Raw genomic sequence first — 19053 nt, 5'->3', positions numbered from 1 at the left:
ATGCACAGCCAATGAATTTCCTTCTCAGTTTGGCCAATCAGGTTATCATGCTTTTGACTTTGAAATCTTAACTGCCAGCAGTGCCAGCCAGCCGGATGAAAATCAGTTGACTCAGACTGACTTGAATGAAGCCAAGGTAAGCTAAGCTTCTAGCCTAGATCATGTATTTCTAAATTGTTAGTAGGATACAATATTGTGCTTGTTTTGTTTGTTTGTTTTCCCAAAGTAACTGATTATATAACTTGCATTTATCAATTACATGTCTGAGTAGTCTGATTATTCGTTTTTTTGAAAGAAAGAAAATGCTCTGTACATGTATTAAGTTTATTTAAGCCCTTCTAGAAATCAACTATGCTTCTTCTCTTCAACAGTTTGTTCTTCACATCATTTTGCATTTATGACAGGTTCCAGAGGTTTTAACAGGTAAGTTAGCAGACAAGGAAAACACACACACACACACACACACACACACACACACACACACAGCACCAACCTGGAGGTCAGTGGGGGAGGTTTTCATGTGAGACAATGGGATGCCAGGAAATGCTACTTCTAACTCCTCTTCTAACTTCTCCTCAACAGTATCAACTCTCTCCCCGACATAGATGGTGTCATTATAACAGGTAAGAAAATATATAGACTTTTGTTTATTTTCCCCCCCATAAGTGTCCTGTGTATTTAATTCATAAAGGCATTGTAAGTAGCCTTGCCGAGCCATGAGGCCCATAGGGCAGGAGCCTATCTCCTGTTTCTGTAGCATGAGGCAGCTTGATGTACAAGTACACCCCCTGGACATGACTAGTATGTCGCAGGGACTTACCCCCAATCCAACCTTTGATGCTGAGTGTCAAGCAGGGAGGCATTGGGTCCCATTTTTACAGTCTTTGGTATGACCCGGCCGGGGATTGAACCCCAACCTCCCAGTCTCAGGGCGGACACTCTAACCACAAGGCCACTGAGCTGGTCATAAAGGCATTGAGGGGAGGGGAATTTCCGGTGATAAGATTAGACTTTTTAATTGTGTTTGTTTAAACAACTAAATAAATCCTAATGTTTGTGTGTATTCCTTCACAGGAAATGCGTTTCCTGAAATCAAACGAATATGCTTCTATCTTCTGCTCAACAGCATAGGAGCAGGTCGTTGGCCGGGCTGCAACATCCACCCTCGCGGATTACACGTGTGCAATGTTTTTTCTTCTCCCCACCGGAGTTACCACCAAGGCTGATGCCTTCGCTAAAAGGTAATTTTATTGTATTCGAAAATGCCCTAATATGACATGTCTAGTAAGACGATCCCTATATTTGGCCCGAGCCGACCTAGTGCTGATATCAGATAGATGTGGTAGAACCATATATGGATAGATCTAACTGGTTTAGTCATCGTGACAGGCATAGTCGGAGAATATATAACAAGGGTCGGTACTATAGGTGATCGACGTAGCTAACAAAAACATCTGATCAAATGAATGTATTGTACTGTGTCTTTGTGGGCCGAATCGTGGCATCGTGGCATACAAATAGATGTTTGTATAATTAGTATCACGATAAAATAATATGGCGACGTTAGAATGACACCACCAATGAGTGATCGCGGGTAATGTAGCTGCCCAGCGTATATCCAGCACCATCGCGTCACCACATTCCACTGGCTGTTGGCTAGTAGTAGTTGCTAACAAACACTGCACAAATGGTACTGACTATTGGCCGGGCCACAAGCCCGGGCAATAGCCAGTACCAATGTTGCTGGATGATTGCGACGCAATGGTGCTGGATATACCCTGGGCAGCTAGCTACATTACCAGCGATCACTCATTGGTGTTTCATTCTAACGTCGCCATATTATTTTATCGTGATACTACTTATACAAGCATCTATTTGTATTTGTCATGCCACGACTCGGCCCACAAAGACACTGCACAATAAAATCATTGATCGCCAGCAGCCGGGTAAAACGCCATGTAATAGTAGCGTGCACTGACTACAGCTAAAATGTTTATTTCTTTTTATATATTTAGAACTGGCATCAGATGAGGAGGAGGAGGAGGAGGATGAAGAGTCAAGACTGCGATGGCGTTCTCCGACACTGAACCGGATTCATTCATTCATTCATTTCAGGGGGGGGGCAGTTTTTGGGTGTCTTTTTTATTTAGCCTACTCACACATAACCTGACTCCGCCAGATGGGGCAGCAGAGAGTACACTGGGTTCCCCCCTCCTGCTCCCATCTGGGAACTCTCAGGCAGACTTGATGCCCGGCCACAAAACGGCCTGGCCAATCAGCAGCAGCTAGAAGCGAAGTTGCTCACAAAACGGCCTGGCCAATCAGCAGCAGCTAGAAGCTAGAAGCTGCTGCTAGAAGTTGATAGAAGCTGCTGCTGATTGGCCAGGCCGTTTTGTGGCCGGGCATCAAGTCTGCCTGAGAGTTCCCAGATGGGAGCAGGAGGGGGGAACACAGTGTACACTCTGCTGCCCCATATGGCGGAGTCAGGTTAACTCACACACACACACCGTCAAGGACTGGGTTTGGGGACATTTGGGAGGAGTAGCTCTGATCCATAGCTCTAAATGCGCATTTAGAGCTATGGATCAGAGCTAGGGGAGGAGTAACTGTTTTGTATGTAGGCCTATTTATTTTCTGTAATATTTATCATTGTATTATGTTAGTAGTCGTAAAAAATAAAAGACGCTTTTACAATGAGTTAGACCTGTCATGACTATTTTGTTCACTATTGTGAGGTTTATTGTATATGACTAAGCAAGTTTCAACTGTGATTTACTCTGTAACGGTAGATGGTAATAACTCAATTTCTTTTTTATAATACAGTATACATTCAAGTCTATATTTTGATACATATCATGGGCACCAAGTCATATCAAAACAATGTCCTTGGATGTGTTTTTTATCAAAACTGTGTTTCTTCATAACAGGTTTTTGAGATACATGCATGAATAGACAAGGTACTGGTAAGACTATGTAAACATGGTATATATCAAAATGTGCGTTAGAATGTCTAATTTTACCCCAAAAAAGAATTGAGTTTATATGATGTTCCAATTTCAGAGCTATGGGGACTTTTAGCTGGATAGGTCAGATTGATCATGACTGACCATGCTATTTATAGATGGCAAAATATCTACAGTGGTACATGTGAGAAACTTTTTATTTTATTTTAATTGAACTAGACAACTCACCCTTTAAAATGAGATATTGCATGGCTATGTACGCCCAGCAGAAAAAAAGTTATTTAGAAAATAAAAACAGTGTAAATGCAGGCTCTTTTAAATGGCTTCCAACACAAGAACTAAACATTTTATCAACTCAGTTCATTTCTTTCCTGGAAGCAGACAAGTCAAGCTTTCTCTGAAGGTCTTTCGTTGTCACACATTCACAACAGAGAATTTTCAATAAATCATTCAAAAACGCCATTCTGCCATAGAGAAGTCTACAAACTATATAGAAATTCAAAGAGTTAAAGGAGCATTCAGTGATTTGGAAAAAACCCGGTCCGCCCCGGTAACAAGATGTGTACATGCACACGCTCTACAGTGGGGGAAGTACAACAGACCAACCGCACGTGCACCAATGCCCGCCCCACTCGATCATGATTGGAGGAAGGCCCCTCTCATCCTGATTGGATGAAGGCTTTGCCACCCAAAGCCCAAACCGAAACTAGGGTTTTTTGACCCCAGGGGCTCACTGGGGACAGGGAGGAACTCCTTATATGGTCAGCACACTTTATAGTAGGGAGGATTATCCAAAAAATAAGAAAAAATAAGTGATATTTGAATTAAGTGAAATCACTGAATATACCTTAGTTTCGATTATATTTAATTCCTTGAATTCAATTGAAATAGACCTATTAGACATAGATTAAATTAAAGTGTGCTATCACAACATACACTTTGCTAGGTAGTATGATGATATATATGATGTCCTGTTTTAAAAGAAAAAATATATATATAGCCTATAAAGTATATTTGTACGTCTCTAAATGTTCTGATTAATTGAAAATGGTGGACCCTGTTGTAAAAAAAAGTGTAATAATGCTTTATCGTCGTCCACAGTAACAGTTTTTGTATTGATGCTTTCATTTGAAATGTACCCATTCTGCATACTGTTAATAAATACTACCAATTAATCAATCAATTAATAGGAGTCAGACTATAAGATTCAATTCTGAACCAGTCCAGAACCAGCCCAATTAAGTTTTGCAACACACCCTGTCTGGGTTGATGTATTTGCCCACTGCAGACCAAGACAGCCAGCTACACTCAGTCAGACACTTTACTCATTATAATTCCACATACACTGTCTACAGTTATAGTGCACCATGGTGGCACTGGCAGCCGTTGAGTACACGTAGCAGCTTTATATTAGTGCCCAGGGACTAATAAATGCACTGATGAACAAGGGCGTTATGGTGGCACTGACTGACTGCAGTGCAGGCTGGCAAAGCCTGGCATATATATGGCACTGGGTGGCATGCAGGAGGTGCCAAAGTGAAGACATCATAATTCATATACGGATTTGTCATTTCAAACGAACAGACTTCAAGTCACAGTCTGCCGTACGTGTTTCACTCTTGTGCCAACTTTGTCAACAGATAGGCTACATCTACATTAATGTTATCAATGTCTGCGAGTCATTTCTCCATTGAAGCTTTGTGAAGTTGACAATACTAAATATCCATCGCTTTCAAATTTGTATATAGTCTGTCCTGGAGATTGGAGAATAAGCAGAGCTGCACAATAAACAATATGAAATCTGATGTCTTTGTTGTTTTACACTAAAAAGTTTGTCCCATAAACTGCTGACACGGTGTCAAACTTGTGTAAGTAAAATCCTATCTGCAGACATTATGATCACTCACCGACAATCAATCAGTTAGTACCCCATAAAGTGGATTCGATGCATTGCACATGTGACATGTCGATTCCTAATCCTCACGACACACCGGTCTGCTTCGTTCGTCCATTCGCCCATGCTTCTGGTGAAGTTCTGTCCATCATTGCATGGACATGTCCAGTTGTCCACCCACCCAGCCATACCTCAGGCTCTATCCACCTCCACCATATCCACTCGGTCTGCGCAAGCCGACTGTCTGCGATCTCAGGGAAAATTAGTCAAACCATGACATCATCTCCAACAACAACAACAAAGCTCTAAAAACAAGTGCAAACTGCAAAGCACATTTATTTGATTATTTCTAGGACAGTCCATGTAACATGTACTGTAGTTGGTTATCATTAAACACTGCAGCAGCTCATGCAAAACAGTAGGCTATCCTATCACTGTCCATTTGATGGTGTCCAATTTAAAATGTTAAAGTCATTCTGTTCTGGTTGGTTCGTGATGTAGCACAATTAAGATCATAACATATTTTGTACCCTCCCCTACGGTACGCCACGCCACGCCCACGTAGACACCAAAAAACAAATGATGATCCTATTCGCATTCCTACACAATGAACTGTTCCGTTTTCAGTATGTCAGATCGGCTTACAATTTCCAGACGTTACCGTAGTATTACTTGCCCAGTTTCTCATCAACAAAAGTTACAAAACTATAACACCATAATGCAATCTGTTCAGGTACAGCAGAGCTAATCAAGTTATTAGTAACTGAAACTTAATGCAGACAACACATATTTGAATATTGCTGCCACCCAGAGTTCATTTTCAAACGTACACTCTTCTGCATGCAGTATCACCTGTTCAATCTGCACATTTTGTGATGGCGGCTTAATCAGTTAATTATCAATTCAAAACATGCACAAATGCACACAAGTGAGGCATTTTTATTTTTTTTTATTTTGTAACACTTCGAACATAATTTATTAAAATTATAGAAAATCTCATAAATCCAAAAGCATTCAATGACAGGGAAATATGACTTTCCACCACCTGAAGGTTTCGCCCATCGTTTTGATTGGGAATAAGAATCCTTGGGAATAATGGCAACCACTGTGCTATGGGGAATACTTTTGTGCACAGAAAGCATCAGGCGAGCAAATCAGAATTCAACTTTTAATGAGTAGGCCAAACTTTACACTGACTGGGCAGCCTTTCTAATATTTTGTACCGGTACATTAGATTAGAAGCAACATTCAGTAATTGTTTACAATTCACTAAATAAGGCTAATGTCTTGCTATAGTGTTCCCAATCCTCCGTTAAATACAGGATGGACACTAAAGGAAAGGGGGCGAGAGCGAAAGGAGTAGCACTTCATATCGTTTACAAATGCTTGAATCCACTAGGAGGGGATGGATTGGTTAACAAGTTACAACCTGTCAAACAGATACAACTGCATTTCGAGAATTGTTTCACCACCAAAGGCTGCAATATTTAGACTTTCCTGCATAAACACAAAAGGGAGACGGGTACACATTGCGTTTTTATCAATAAATAGAACTTTAAATCCTAAACCTGGCTGATATTGTAATTTTGATTATATTTACACCCTTATCCCACGGAGAGAACATATGGCACTAAATGCCATAGATAGACAGTGCTTAACATGTGTAATAAAGAGCAGGGGTAGTGAGAATAGGGCCGAGAATGCAAATGATAGTGTACATGAAGAGACATTGCATTATTATGCTCCTGTAGCCTTTACTGCAATCATATTCGTGACTCAGATGACGGCCAGGAAAATATGCCTACAGACACCATGGTGTATTCGAATTCCAAAGTAAGATCTGTCTCTTTTCCTGCCATCACACACCCTACAACTTAACACTTTAAAAATGGGATGCACTACTTCTCCAAATTCCACATTTCCTTCCCATGAAGATACACAGGTAAAGAGAACATTTCTCATCATTATTGGCCATTTACTTTGCAACGACAAAGGTCAAATCAGACCAGATATAGAGCCCCCAAAAGAAATCCCCAAAGCAAAAACAATAAATAAAATGAACCCATGGGAATATTTGTTTTGTTTTCTGAGAATACACTGCACCACAGCAGTGGGCAATTTACCCACGACTTTGTACATTAGAGGCTGGAGATCGAGTAAGAGGGAGGAGTATGTAGTTTCTCAGAAAAAAACAAAAAAGTTAAATGCTTAAGAGGGTGGTTATTAGTACACCTTTCATGATAGATACGGAGTAAATGGTATGCAAAAAAAAAAAAAAAAAGAGTGTGAATTGTGAATAGGTTGTGTGTGTGTGTGTGTGTGTGTGTGTCTATAACTGCATGTGTGTTGATTTTTTTTTCTCCATCCATCGAGAGAATGTGTGTCTTGTCTTGCAGGAGCAGTTAAGACTTAAGAGTCATCTACTTTGGGTGAAGGAGAAAAGGACGACGGGGGATGACGTTGAGGCAGTTAACCTGCGACGGGGTGAGGCTGGTCGAAGGGGCTTGAATGAAGGAGGCGAGTTCAGACTGTGGTCGTCGAGTGTGGACTGGTGGCTTTTCCAGCGTGTAATGACATCACTTGTTGGGGGGGATGTATGCTTCCAGCAGTTGCTGAGAAAAGCAGTTGACCTTTTCTGCACCTCGTACTTCGTGGGGCAGCAGTGGTAACTTAATTATGTGGAAATCTTCATACAGGTCCTCCATCTGTAGAGAGAAATTTGGATGTTATTTAACTTTGACGATGACTTTTACACAAAAGTTATTTTGCCTGTACAATTAGTAGATGCCTTTCTCGATACGTTTTGACTTTCCATTAATTAAAAAAAGAATTCAATGATTTTTTTTTCCAGTAATTTCATGAAGAAATAAAAGAAAAATCGAAGAAATTCCATAAAGTAGAAAACAAATGTTAATAAGTAGTAGTGAAAATAACAGATCTACAAGCTCACAATGCGGCACGAAGCAAGGCGTTGTGAGCTTGTAGATCTGCTATTTTCACTAGCTCGGTCCCAGGGAGAAACTTCTCTTTTGGGTCACAGGTTAAAAGGTTTGGGAACCACTGCTATACTGTACTGCCCAAAACAACATTTGACATGCAGCGTTTAGTCAATAATTCAAATATCACTTATTTTTTCTGGATAATCCTCCCTACTATAGAGTGTGCTGACCATATAAGGAGTTCCTCCCTGTCCCCAGTGAGCTCCTGGGGTCAAAAAACCCTAGTTTCAGTTTTGGTGGCGGGTGGCAAAGCCTTCATCCAATCAGGATGAGAGGGGCTTTCCTCCAATCATGATCGACTGGGGGCGGGCCTTGGTGCACATGCTGTTGGCCTGTTGCACTTCCCCCCACTGTAGAGCGTGCATGTGCACATTTTGTTACCGGGGCGGACTGGGTGGTTTTCCAAATCACCCAAATCACTGAATGCTTCTTTAAGCACAAGATAAATAGCATACACTCACACTAACAACAAAAAAGACCATTGCATACCTGATCTAAATATTTTGACTGAATCTTATGGCGGGCCTCGCACATCCTGCACGGTCTATCGGCATCGGGGAAAACCAGCTGGTTGACAATGATGTTGTGCGTGTCGATACTGCACTTGGCCAACTCCTGGATCAGCCTCTCCGTCTCGTACAGCGACAGGAACTCGGCGATGCATACACAGATGAAGGTGGTCTGCTCCTGATGGGACAGTAGGTAAGGAGACAAGTCAATATATGCATAAAGCCCCGTTCAGATGTACAAGTTGTGCAGGCGATGTGTCGGCAGATTTGATTTTGGTGTCCTGTGTAAACGGCCGCGCACCGACTTTTGAGGCGGCAATGTCGTTTCGGCATTCATGTCTGCTAGGGACCTACAGCCGACGACTATGTTGCATTTCTGCAACATAGACCCCATGGAAAGTCATTCGGGATCAAGATACGTAGGAAAATGAGCCTATACGTTTAGGCCGGAGTTGTCCTTTAATGGGGTTCCGAGCATTACTTTCCCATGTTCCCAACCGACAAAGTGCAAACTTTTTAAATAAAGAACGAACAAATGAGTGTGTACAAGGTACAACGATCTGCTGTTACAATATAGTCATAAGAACAGAAGAGGAAAGATTCTATATGTACATTGTGGGTAATAATGAATATGCCTACATATTTAGTTATTTCAATCAGCGACAGCATGGTGCTCTTATAAGTCTTATAACGGTTTGTCCTTACAGGGTCTTTGAACTGCTCACTGACAGAGCGGATGACGGGCAGGGTCTCTTCTAGCTTAGAGGCGAGCTGGTCTGCGTTCATGTCCCCCAGACCCAGCATATTACACATCTGGAAAGATAAAGACAGATAAAGAGAGGTTCATATCCCCCAGACCCAGCATATTACACATCTGGAAAGATAAAGACAGATAAAGAGAGGTTCATATCCCCCAGACCCAGCATATTACACATCTGGAAAGATAAAGACACATAGAGAGGTTCATATCCCTCAGACCCAGCATATTACACATCTGGAAAGATAAAGACAGATAAAGAGAGGTTCATATCCCCCAGACCCAGCATATTACACATCTGGAAAGATAAAGACACATATAGAGAGGTTCATATCCCCCAGACCCAGCATATTACACGTCTGGAAAGATAAAGACAGATATAAAGAGAGGTCAGGTGGAAGAATCCAATCATCACCAAACAATTGCTACATACATAGTTGAACTATGAACTACTAGGACGATATCTAAGCAGCAACATATAAACCAACAAGAAAATGACCAGATCATCTATTTATTCATTATTTATTTTAATTGATATTATATATACACAACCGTTTATTTTCAAGTGTAAAAAAAAAATCACACCCGTGTGAACTGAGTGGTGCAACTCCCCTCTCCCCTCTCCCCCTAAACCCCCCCTCTCTCTCTGTCTCTCATAGCAGGCAACAGTGCAGCACTATCTCTCTCTCTATGTTTCTGGCACAACAGTGCCACTTTTGCCCCTACTGGTACTCATAGTCACATAGGTTAACGTCACATAGGTTAACACGGACATTGCTGTTCCTTGCACCACTCAAAAAAAAGAGAGCAAAAACGAATGAAGAAAATGAATTAAAAAGTAACATAAGTGACAGGACTTTTCCTCTTATGTCTCACCTGAGAGATGAAAGGGCTGATCTGGTTTTTAATCTGCATGAGTCGACCCAGACCTCGCTCCACGATGGTGGGGAAGTTGAGCAGCCGCAGCGTGTGGCCAGTAGGGGCAGTGTCAAACACCACCACTGAGAAGTTCATGCCTTTCACTAACCTGGTGTACAGAGAAAACAAAAGTAAAGGCCGATTCAGAAACGGGTCTCATGGCAACGTATTTCCTGTAGGCGGAGACGACATATCTGCGGTGTAAATAGTCGGCTCTTCTACTACATTGAATGGTAGAGTGAATGATGTTAGTCACTCTACCTCAAACGTTAGTCTCTCAAACATTACCCTTTTACCTGCTTTTTACTAACACTAACTTTACAAAGATGCCCAGAACATCACCAACAGTGGTGGCAACATTCAACTTTGGAGAGAAACGGAATGTCAAAAAAATACACCGCGGTGGCTAAGACCAGAGCCATAGAGTAATGGTTGAGACGAAGCAGTGAAAGGTCCTGAAAGATACATAACGTCAGTCTTACCCAATACCCAATCTTTCTGTTGTAAGAACACAAGGCTGCTGTACTTTATACCTCATACTAAGCATTTAAAATATAGGCCTAATCATGTGGGGCTAGGAAAAACTTGTGGCGAGTATAAATTAAATATGCCTCAATACACGGTGGTTCAATTTGAAGAACACAGACATAAATCCTCTGGTCATTCAAAGTGACACATAAGTGAAACTACCTGCATCTAATGAATAAATAATAATAATTTGGTCAGCACTCGTTTGCGGTATTTGTCACTGTATATTTGCATATACAGTGAAATGTGGCAGCTGCATTTGATTTAAGGCACCATAAAGCTGGAGTCAGACTGCAAGTTAAACGGGGTGATTTGGGGTCGGAAATAACCCTCCCGAGTATCGGACGTGGCGAGGGAGGAGGGAATCTCTGGGCCATGATGCCACTGTGCAGCAAGCTCAAGCCTGGTTTATTCTTTGTCGCACGATGGTGTCGAGCGGATAACATTAGGCGACATACAAGACAACAAGCTCTGTGGATGAGACACGTTGTGAGTTTGTAGATCAGCTCGGTTAGCCGCAATACACCGTGGTAAGATGAAGGCCACATCAGGCAATAGGCCCTTGTGGTTGGCCTGAGCTCAAAGGTTAAGTTAGTAAAAAATTACCGCAGTGAAATTTGTTCTCTGCATTTGACCCATCTCTTGTAGCGGTGAGCCGCAGCCAAGGAGCGGTGAGCTGCAGCCGTGCCGCGCTCGGGAATCATTTGATTCGTTGATTTCAGCACCCATTCCAACAGTTTGATGCAGAGTGCCAAGCAGGGAGGCATTGGGTCCCATTTTTACAGTCTTTGGTATGACCCGGCCGGGGATCGAACCCTCGACCTTCCAGTTTCAGGGCGGCCACTCTAACCACAAGGACAATGTCTGGTTGAGCTCCTGCAGGCTCAGGAGGATCTGATTAGAATCCCTGTAGTGTGTGATATCCTAATGCACCATTTACGATGTTTAAGATGATCTGTTGAGAAAATCTCATAAGATTCTCCTATAGTGTGTGAGATGCTTTTTTTTTTCTTTTTTTTGAGTCCAGCTCAAGTATCAGGAGCAGTGGGTGATGCAGGTGCAATGCTGCAGGGAGCAGTTAGGGGCTAAGTATCTTGCTCGGGGACACTTCCGACACGTAGACCAGGACGCGAACCTTCTGTTTCCTTACGCACTCACCTACTAAGGGTGTTGAGTGCAAGCTTAAGAAAACACTGGCCAGTTACGTCTAAACCAGCATATCTAAAAATAAATTCACACGGATGTGATAGGCATCAGCTAACCTCATGACCTCGGCGTAGCTCATGGCCTCATCGATGCCAGGGAAGGCGCTCATGGCTTCCTGCATCATCTTCTTTCCCATGCTCAGCATGTTGTCTTCCTCAAAGAACTCATCTGGCAGCTCTGCCACACCCAGGCTAGGGTCAATTTCCTGTTCACACACACGCGCACACACACACACAAACACACGATTACAAATATAGAATGTAGGGATGGACCGATATGGAAATTCTTGACCGATAGCGATGTTTAAAGTAACAATTTAATTTTGCCGATTTTCGTTTTTTCCCCCTTTTGTGTCAGGGAAACAAATTACATCTTCAATACAAGAAATAAATGTTTAGAATCTACAGCTTGGTAGTAGGCTGCAGATACACCAACACACCAACATAGCCAACGCAAAATGTGTACATGCTTATCAACAGATAAATATCGGCTACTGCCATCGGTCAATGTCAGTTTGATTTGTTGATACCGATATTGACCGATAACAGCAAATATAGGCCTATACCGATATGTGGCCGATACATCAGTGCATCCCTAATAGAATGGCTTTGGTTTATTGTAAGCTGAACACCCCTGGGCCATTTTTGTGAGGTATATAATGACGACCAGTAGACCTGTACTGAGAATTATTTCAATAAATTGAACACGTGTAGCGGTTAAGGAAATGTGACCTCAACCGTTAGTTGACAAATCTTCAAGTCTTCTACACGGCACAAGGATGACACACACAAAAGGGGTGAAACAAGCATACAGAGTTGTATTTATTTCATGCAAGATTTTGCAAAAAGAACATGGATGCTGACACTCTGGGGTGCATACTTAGTTTAGACTAGTCATTGGTTAGACATGGGTTAAGGTTAGGTTTAGGTGTGCTGCCCCGTGGGAGGTTAGGTTTAGGGTGAGGGTTTGAGATAGGTTGTAGTTGTAGGACTAATGACTAATGACTGGTCTAACCAATTACTATAGTAAGGGAATTTTATCAGGTATTTGACCAATCTGGGAACTAAATCGTTACCAAGAAATTTCTTCACCAATGTGTTTCTAAAGGTGTCTAATAACATGTACTAAAAGTTTGAAATTCAACTCCCGTGGGAAATTTGAGATATTAGCATAATATGTGACCATACCCATAACATCCTATATAAGGCAAAAAAAGTCCAAATTTCATCATTCTTTAAGTAGCATGTGACATATGGAACTAGGGTGATTTCATGATTCTGAATCCATTCCAAGCATTAGTTTTGCACAAAAGACACTCCTTGGGCTAAATTAGGCCATATCCACTTGACCAAATGTGCTGACCTCATCACGTTTGTGTGGCCGTTTTCCTCCCAAGGAGTGTTTTTTGTGCAAAACTAATGCTTGGAATGGATTCAGAATCATGAAATCACCCTAGTTCCATATGTCACATGCTACTTAAAGAATGATGAAATTTGGACTTTTTTGCCTTATATAGGATGTTATGGGTATGGTCACATATTATGCTAATATCTCAAATTTCCCACGGGAGTTGAATTTCAAACTTTTAGTACATGTTATTAGACACCTTTAGAAACACATTGGTGAAGACATTTCTTGGTAACGATTTAGTTCCCAGATTTTCATAGATTTCTCTTACTACTAGTCCAAAAACTGTCTAAACTAAGTACTGCACCCAACACTCTTCTCTACAAGCTGGGTCACTTACCATGGCAAAAAGGTTCTCATAGCCCATGACCTTAGTGGGAACCTTTGAAAACTTCTGGTCAAAAGCATCAGAGATGTTATGTGCAGGGTCTGTGGAGATGATGAGCACACTCTCTCGCACTGCAGCCAGCTGGACAGCCAAACTACAGCTAGAAGGGAAACGGGCAAAGGTCTCTGGCGGGGCACTTCATACAGACTGTAGAAGATGCACGTTTGTGACAGCAACAAGTGGACTAACTATTATTCACCTACACCAGTGGTTTTCAGACCTTTTCATATCAAGATCCATTATTTATTTGGCATTTGAGCCACGGACCACCGTTTGATGAGATTTTGCCTCTCACACCCAAGACAAACGTTGATCAAAATAACAATTCTTCTACATTCTCTAATTGTGTAGACTTCTTGTAAATTAAGTAATGTCAGATTTTTAACAGTAATTTAACTATTGAGTGTAAAATCTAAAATGAAACCAAGTGCGCCCATAACCGCAAGGGCCCGGGGTCCATTTGGTTTGATTTTACATTCACCAACTCTCCATCATTAAGCTGGGTTGAAAGCCACTGACCTACACAAATAAGTATTACTAAGTCATAGATATTAATTGATTCAAAATAATCAATCAAAGTTTTTGCTGCTATAACCTGCTAACTTTGTTTGCAGCACGCAGCAGCAGGTAACATTCCTTGCAAGCTTATGACAAGCAATAACAATTTCATTTTCTAGTATAAAATAATAAAAGCAAAAGCTGCTAACGGGAAAGAAAACGGTGGACCCTCTTGTAAACAAGTGTAATGGTGACGTCCACTCGCATAACAGTTTTTGTACTGAGTTGTGCTTGAAATGTACTGTAATTCTGAAAACTGTTAATAAATACTTCAATCAATCAATCAAGGATGACGATGAAAATGTCATCATGTCAGTTTATAACAATATAATCTCAATCTCATCAAAAGTGCTAACGTTGTTAGCCAAATAGCATATGCTAGCCAGTGGAATTTAATTCTAAGCAGACGTGATTTAAGTAGCCAACTTTGCAAACACCCCATTTTATTGCTAATCTACCGTTGGCTATCACCGTTAAGTACACCCAGCCGTGTTAAAATAAGTAATAAATACTCTTCATGGCTAGGAATCAAGTTAACATGAACGTCACTTGCACTGTGCTAAACAAGCTAGCGTTGAAACGTGAGAATGCCATGACGTGGAGTTTATTAGAAGCAGGATTTCCCCTCAAACTTACCTACATGTGGTTTTACCAACACCGCCCTTTCCACCCACAAAGATCCATTTCAAAGATCTCTGCTCGATAATGTTCTTCAGGGTCGGTTCTAAGGGTTCAACATCGGGTGCATCTTCGAATTCGTCTTCCAATGAAGCTGCCATCTTGTCTGTGGGGTCAGGTGGGGAGCTGGACCAGCTGATCCACCGTGGCTGGCTGGGGGAAGAGGAAGCTAGGAAGGCTAGTGGTTCCCAAAGTGGGGTCCGGGGACCCCCAGGGGTCCTTGATGGAGTTCCAGGGGGTGCCCACTGCCCAGCTAAATGATAGTTTGGAACCAAATGGACCCTTATGGGTCTTCTGGTCCATAGGAGCTGATAGGTCTGTAACTCTGAGTGTACAAATGTAACCAAATGAACACACTCTCAGAGTAAAATTAACATTGATTTTACAATATAAATTGGGGTCTCATAGATAGAAATGCCATTAAATGGGGGTCCGTAGACTAATGCATGTCAAAACCAGGGGTCCTTGAAATTAAACATAATAACAATTAGTGTTGTTAAGGCTAATTAGTGTCAATTTGGGGGGTCCTTAATGAAAAAGTTTGGGAACCACTGCCATAGATATATGGGCCATGGGCTGTATCACTTTGCACAGGATTGTGATGGCAGAGAGAGCAGTGCTTGTCAAACATTCATAATCCAAAGGAATACAGCCACCCCAAAGGACTACTATCCGTACCTTAGTAGACCTACTGCACACGTAAACAAAGCTGCTACCTTTAAACACATCTTAAATCTGAGTTTTTCTTATGTATACTATTTAACTATTTATCTATTATAGTGACTCATAGGAATAGACTATGTGACAACCAGGTATAGTCTGGTGACCACCGGAGAGACGGGTGACAGCCGGAATGTAGATGGCACCCGGGTGAGCAGTATGGGTTAGCGCCCCAGCCTGTGTCCTCTGTGAGGAGGAAGCCCAACAAACCTCGGTGAGGCCTTTAAGAGGGCCATTATAATCCACCACTCCTGAATGGAGTGCCTGGTGCTGGACTGGGAGTCTGGTGCAACGCACAGGTCCTGGGCCTGGTGAGAGCACTAGCAGGAGTGGACCTGGTGAGACGTAGGAGGGGCCCGGACAGGAGTCAACCCACAGAGCCTAGTCCTTCCACACGCCAGAATTTGGTTCTCCCAGTCCCGGCAGAGTAGTTCTGGAGCAATGGATTGTGTGGCCTTGCTCATTCCCTGATGGACTGATCGAGGGTAGCTACTGGGACGTAAATCGGGATTTGATCAACCCCGGCTGGGTCGCCTGAGTGAGGGGTATGATGTTGGTAGACCCGAAACCCCGTTGACCTCAGGAAACATCACTGAGGATACGTCCCATGTGCATCCATGCGATGTATTTTTTGTTATAGTTAAATAGTCTTGAGAAAAAATGCTGCTAATTTTGTCCCAAAAGAATACTTACATTGCCAAAGCATGCAAGTGTCAAAAAAAGCTTTATACTCTGTATAACATACATATAATGATGCAATGTGACATAGCTGTTTACAAAATGCTGTAATGTCCATCCCACTGTATATACTTTCCCCTTTTTCAACTGTATTTATTGTAGTTTGACACTTGCATGCTTTGGCAATGTAAACACCCGACCCCTGGCCTGGTTGGACCACACTTAAAGTATACAAATGGGTCTCAAGGGAATCTTCTAGGCCTAGGCCAGTACATGGTTCTCAAAAGGTTCATATTATCAAAGACCCCCAAATAGATTTGTCACAATCCTTCAAAGATTTTTAGATCTACAAGTTCACAACTAGATTGGCTAGATTTTCCAATAGGCTCCCACTGTATATACTTTTTTCCCCCTAGGAACCCCTGACAAAAGAACCCCTGGGATGATAAGTGAGAGTAAAAATGATTCATGCATGATGATCAACTCAACTCAATTTATTGTCATGATCAGGTTTACAAAAGGTGAAATTATTTGTCATACAAGCTCCAGAAATACATAGCCTAGAAGGAAAAAAAATGGTCAGATATCAATATGGGTAGTGTAGTGTGAAATAATGTCTGTGGTTAAAATATCAGTGGGATGGCATGAAGCATTTAAAACAGCAGCAGGTGAAACGATATTTAAGGTGAAAAACATCAACACAATTAGGCAGAACAACAGCAGCAGGTATAATGTTGACAGCATATAATAGTCATATTATATCACAATATAGGCTAGTAAGGCTACACGGAGAGAAATGTGTTGTCAGAAAAGTCTGGCGACAGGTGGGTGCAGTGCTTGTTCAGTAGTTTGATATGGTAGCCTGGTGAATTTACAGGGCAGGGGCATCAATGTCTCTCAGATGTTTATTTGTTGGTGGTGTGGGGGGTGGTCATGCATTACACAGACAGTACACCAGATGGCACCATGGGATGGTAGTTAGTGGCACTGTCTAACCATGACTGATTTGTTCCAAATCTGTGAATGCTGGCCCAGAACCTCAGAACCATGCATATTGTGGACCAAAGGGGGGCCGTTCTGGACATTAGATCTCCCCCCCCCTAATGCCCAGAACTGCCCCTAATTTCACTTGATATTCTCTGTGTTCCAGCATGGGGTGGGGGTATTGATTGATATGAGCATTGATATTTTTTTAATGTTATCCAGTCCATGCTTAGCACTTGCACAACAAAGAAATTAAACTCGTATCAAGTTCTATGGGCTATTCTAACTGAGCATTATACATTTATATTTGAGAAGTTAATGCACAAAATGTTCAAAGACAAACTTTAGCAGCAGCAACATCACTTGAACGGCATCAACAAAACAGGCATGTATACGGAAACTCTTCTTCATGCCAGTTCCAAAGACCCTGAGCCCCAAACAGTGCAAACATTTTATTTACATGAACATTTGCATGCTGTAACTACAGGATATTGCACTTGTCTCCACATGCACTTTCTAATCACGTCACCTGCTCCCATCTCAGTGCTGCCATCAGCAGTCCTCCTCAATCCACCACCTCCATCTTCGCTTCCCCGACAGTGCCATGCCAAAACCTTCAGCTGTGTCGTCTGAGCCCTCACACAAGCCATCCCTCTGGGAAAGGAACAGCTTCGCGACCCATCTGCTTTCTCGCAGTCGGTGTGACGCAGCCACCGTGGCCAAAAGACTGGACCCAAATCGACCCACTGGTAGCGGAGGCTGCACGTGCTCCTGAGCACCAAAAAGTCTCTGACCAGACGGGCAGCATCCGAGGGTAGAGAACCGAGGTCCAAATCCTCTGCTTCTTTTTCCAGTTTCCTGTGGTAGACTGTGGCGCGCTCGGTCGGGTCCGGAGAAGCACTGACGTTGAACCCGTCCTTGAAAGTGGTGTAGTTTGGCAGGTGTGCAGCTTGTGTGTCGCCTGCACGGTGGGGCACAGGGTGAGCGTCGCCCTCATGTCTTGAAGCCAAGACCCCTGCAGAAACATCAGGTGGTTGGTCTATGGACATCCAAAACGGGTCAAAGGAGGACCCCAGAACACGCAGGAGACGGGAACGGCGCAGGTGTTTGGCTTTGGGTGCGTGATGGTGGTCGTCAGAGCTCATCGACAGCGAATACGGTTGAATGGGCTGCGAAGAGGTGGTTAAACTGGCTCTCAGTTGCACCAATGCCATATTCCAAGCTGTGTCTTGTTGGGTTCCACCAGTAGTCTCATTCAGCATGAGCTCCTCCTGAGGTAGGTCATTTGAAGCAAAGACTATGATCCCATCTCCATTTAGGACAGACATACACATAATCCAGTACAGAAAGATCTTCAAACAAACCCGTCTGGACATCATGGATGTTAGGCTAAAATAACAGAATACACTGTATTGTTCTGCTTTTAAGCTGTGAGGTGGTCTGCGTCTCAGGGTAGTGAGCATACATGTGCCAGACAGTTGTGCCAGACAGGCGGTGCAGATATCCTTGAGCACTCGCACAATAACACACCAAAGTTAGTGCCTCAATGCCTTCTCATACAAACAATAGACATCTTATCTCCTATGGCTCAAAACATGACCAAGCCAATACCCAAGGACGAAGTGTGCATGGCAGGGTGTGAGAACATTTGCCTGTCATTTGATTTGAACACTGGTCACAACCCGTTGTATTCTTGTCTCGTTACTATGTAATAAATAAATGTAATTTCCTTGCAAACATGAGTTGATTAACTGTGATCTACCGAGGACATTAGCACCACCATGAGGCCGATTTGAATATGGGGCAGAGGTTCTTCCTTGGCCTACTGAGAGCGAGTGCGCAAACTAAGTTTCACACTGATCGGTT

General features: G+C 42.5%; 2 protein-coding genes across 2 annotated transcripts; both read right to left on the bottom strand.

Annotated features, from left to right (window-relative positions):
* Nucleotides 1–5793: 5793 nt before the first annotated feature.
* get3 (guided entry of tail-anchored proteins factor 3, ATPase) lies at nt 5794–14963 on the bottom strand. The gene is made up of 7 exons (XM_079500027.1): nt 14764–14963; nt 13522–13669; nt 11831–11979; nt 9999–10149; nt 9071–9178; nt 8346–8543; nt 5794–7562 (listed from the first exon to the last, which is right to left on the bottom strand). Exons 1-7 carry the CDS (start codon nt 14904–14906, stop codon nt 7434–7436), a joined length of 1026 nt encoding a protein of 341 aa, XP_079356153.1. The 5' UTR covers nt 14907–14963; the 3' UTR covers nt 5794–7433.
* Nucleotides 14964–16752: 1789 nt separating this feature from the next.
* On the bottom strand, nt 16753–18639 carry LOC306921686 (noggin-2-like). Its single transcript, XM_079498931.1, has one exon. The coding sequence runs from the start codon at nt 18564–18566 to the stop codon at nt 17640–17642; it is 927 nt and encodes a 308-aa protein (XP_079355057.1). The 5' UTR covers nt 18567–18639; the 3' UTR covers nt 16753–17639.
* Nucleotides 18640–19053: the final 414 nt, after the last annotated feature.

The sequence above is a fragment of the Electrona antarctica genome (genome assembly GCF_951216825.1).
Source record: "Electrona antarctica genome assembly, chromosome: 4".
NCBI lineage: Eukaryota > Metazoa > Chordata > Actinopteri > Myctophiformes > Myctophidae > Electrona > Electrona antarctica.
The sequence above is the reverse complement of the archived record's forward strand: the minus strand, read 5'-3'. Positions and strand labels throughout refer to the sequence as shown.

Bases quoted from the DNA above. Each gene is read 5' to 3' on its own strand.
- get3 (XM_079500027.1), bottom strand. From the start codon at position 14,906: ATGGCAGCTTCATTGGAAGACGAATTCGAAGATGCACCCGATGTTGAA. The intron at 13,670-14,763 runs GTAAGTTTGAGG...TTTCCCTTCTAG, and splicing joins GTTGGTAAAACCACATGTAG to CTGTAGTTTGGCTGTCCAGC. The intron at 10,150-11,830 runs GTTAGCTGATGC...TCTGTACACCAG, and splicing joins AGCTACGCCGAGGTCATGAG to GTTAGTGAAAGGCATGAACT.
- LOC306921686 (XM_079498931.1), bottom strand. From the start codon at position 18,566: ATGATGTCCAGACGGGTTTGTTTGAAGATCTTTCTGTACTGGATTATG.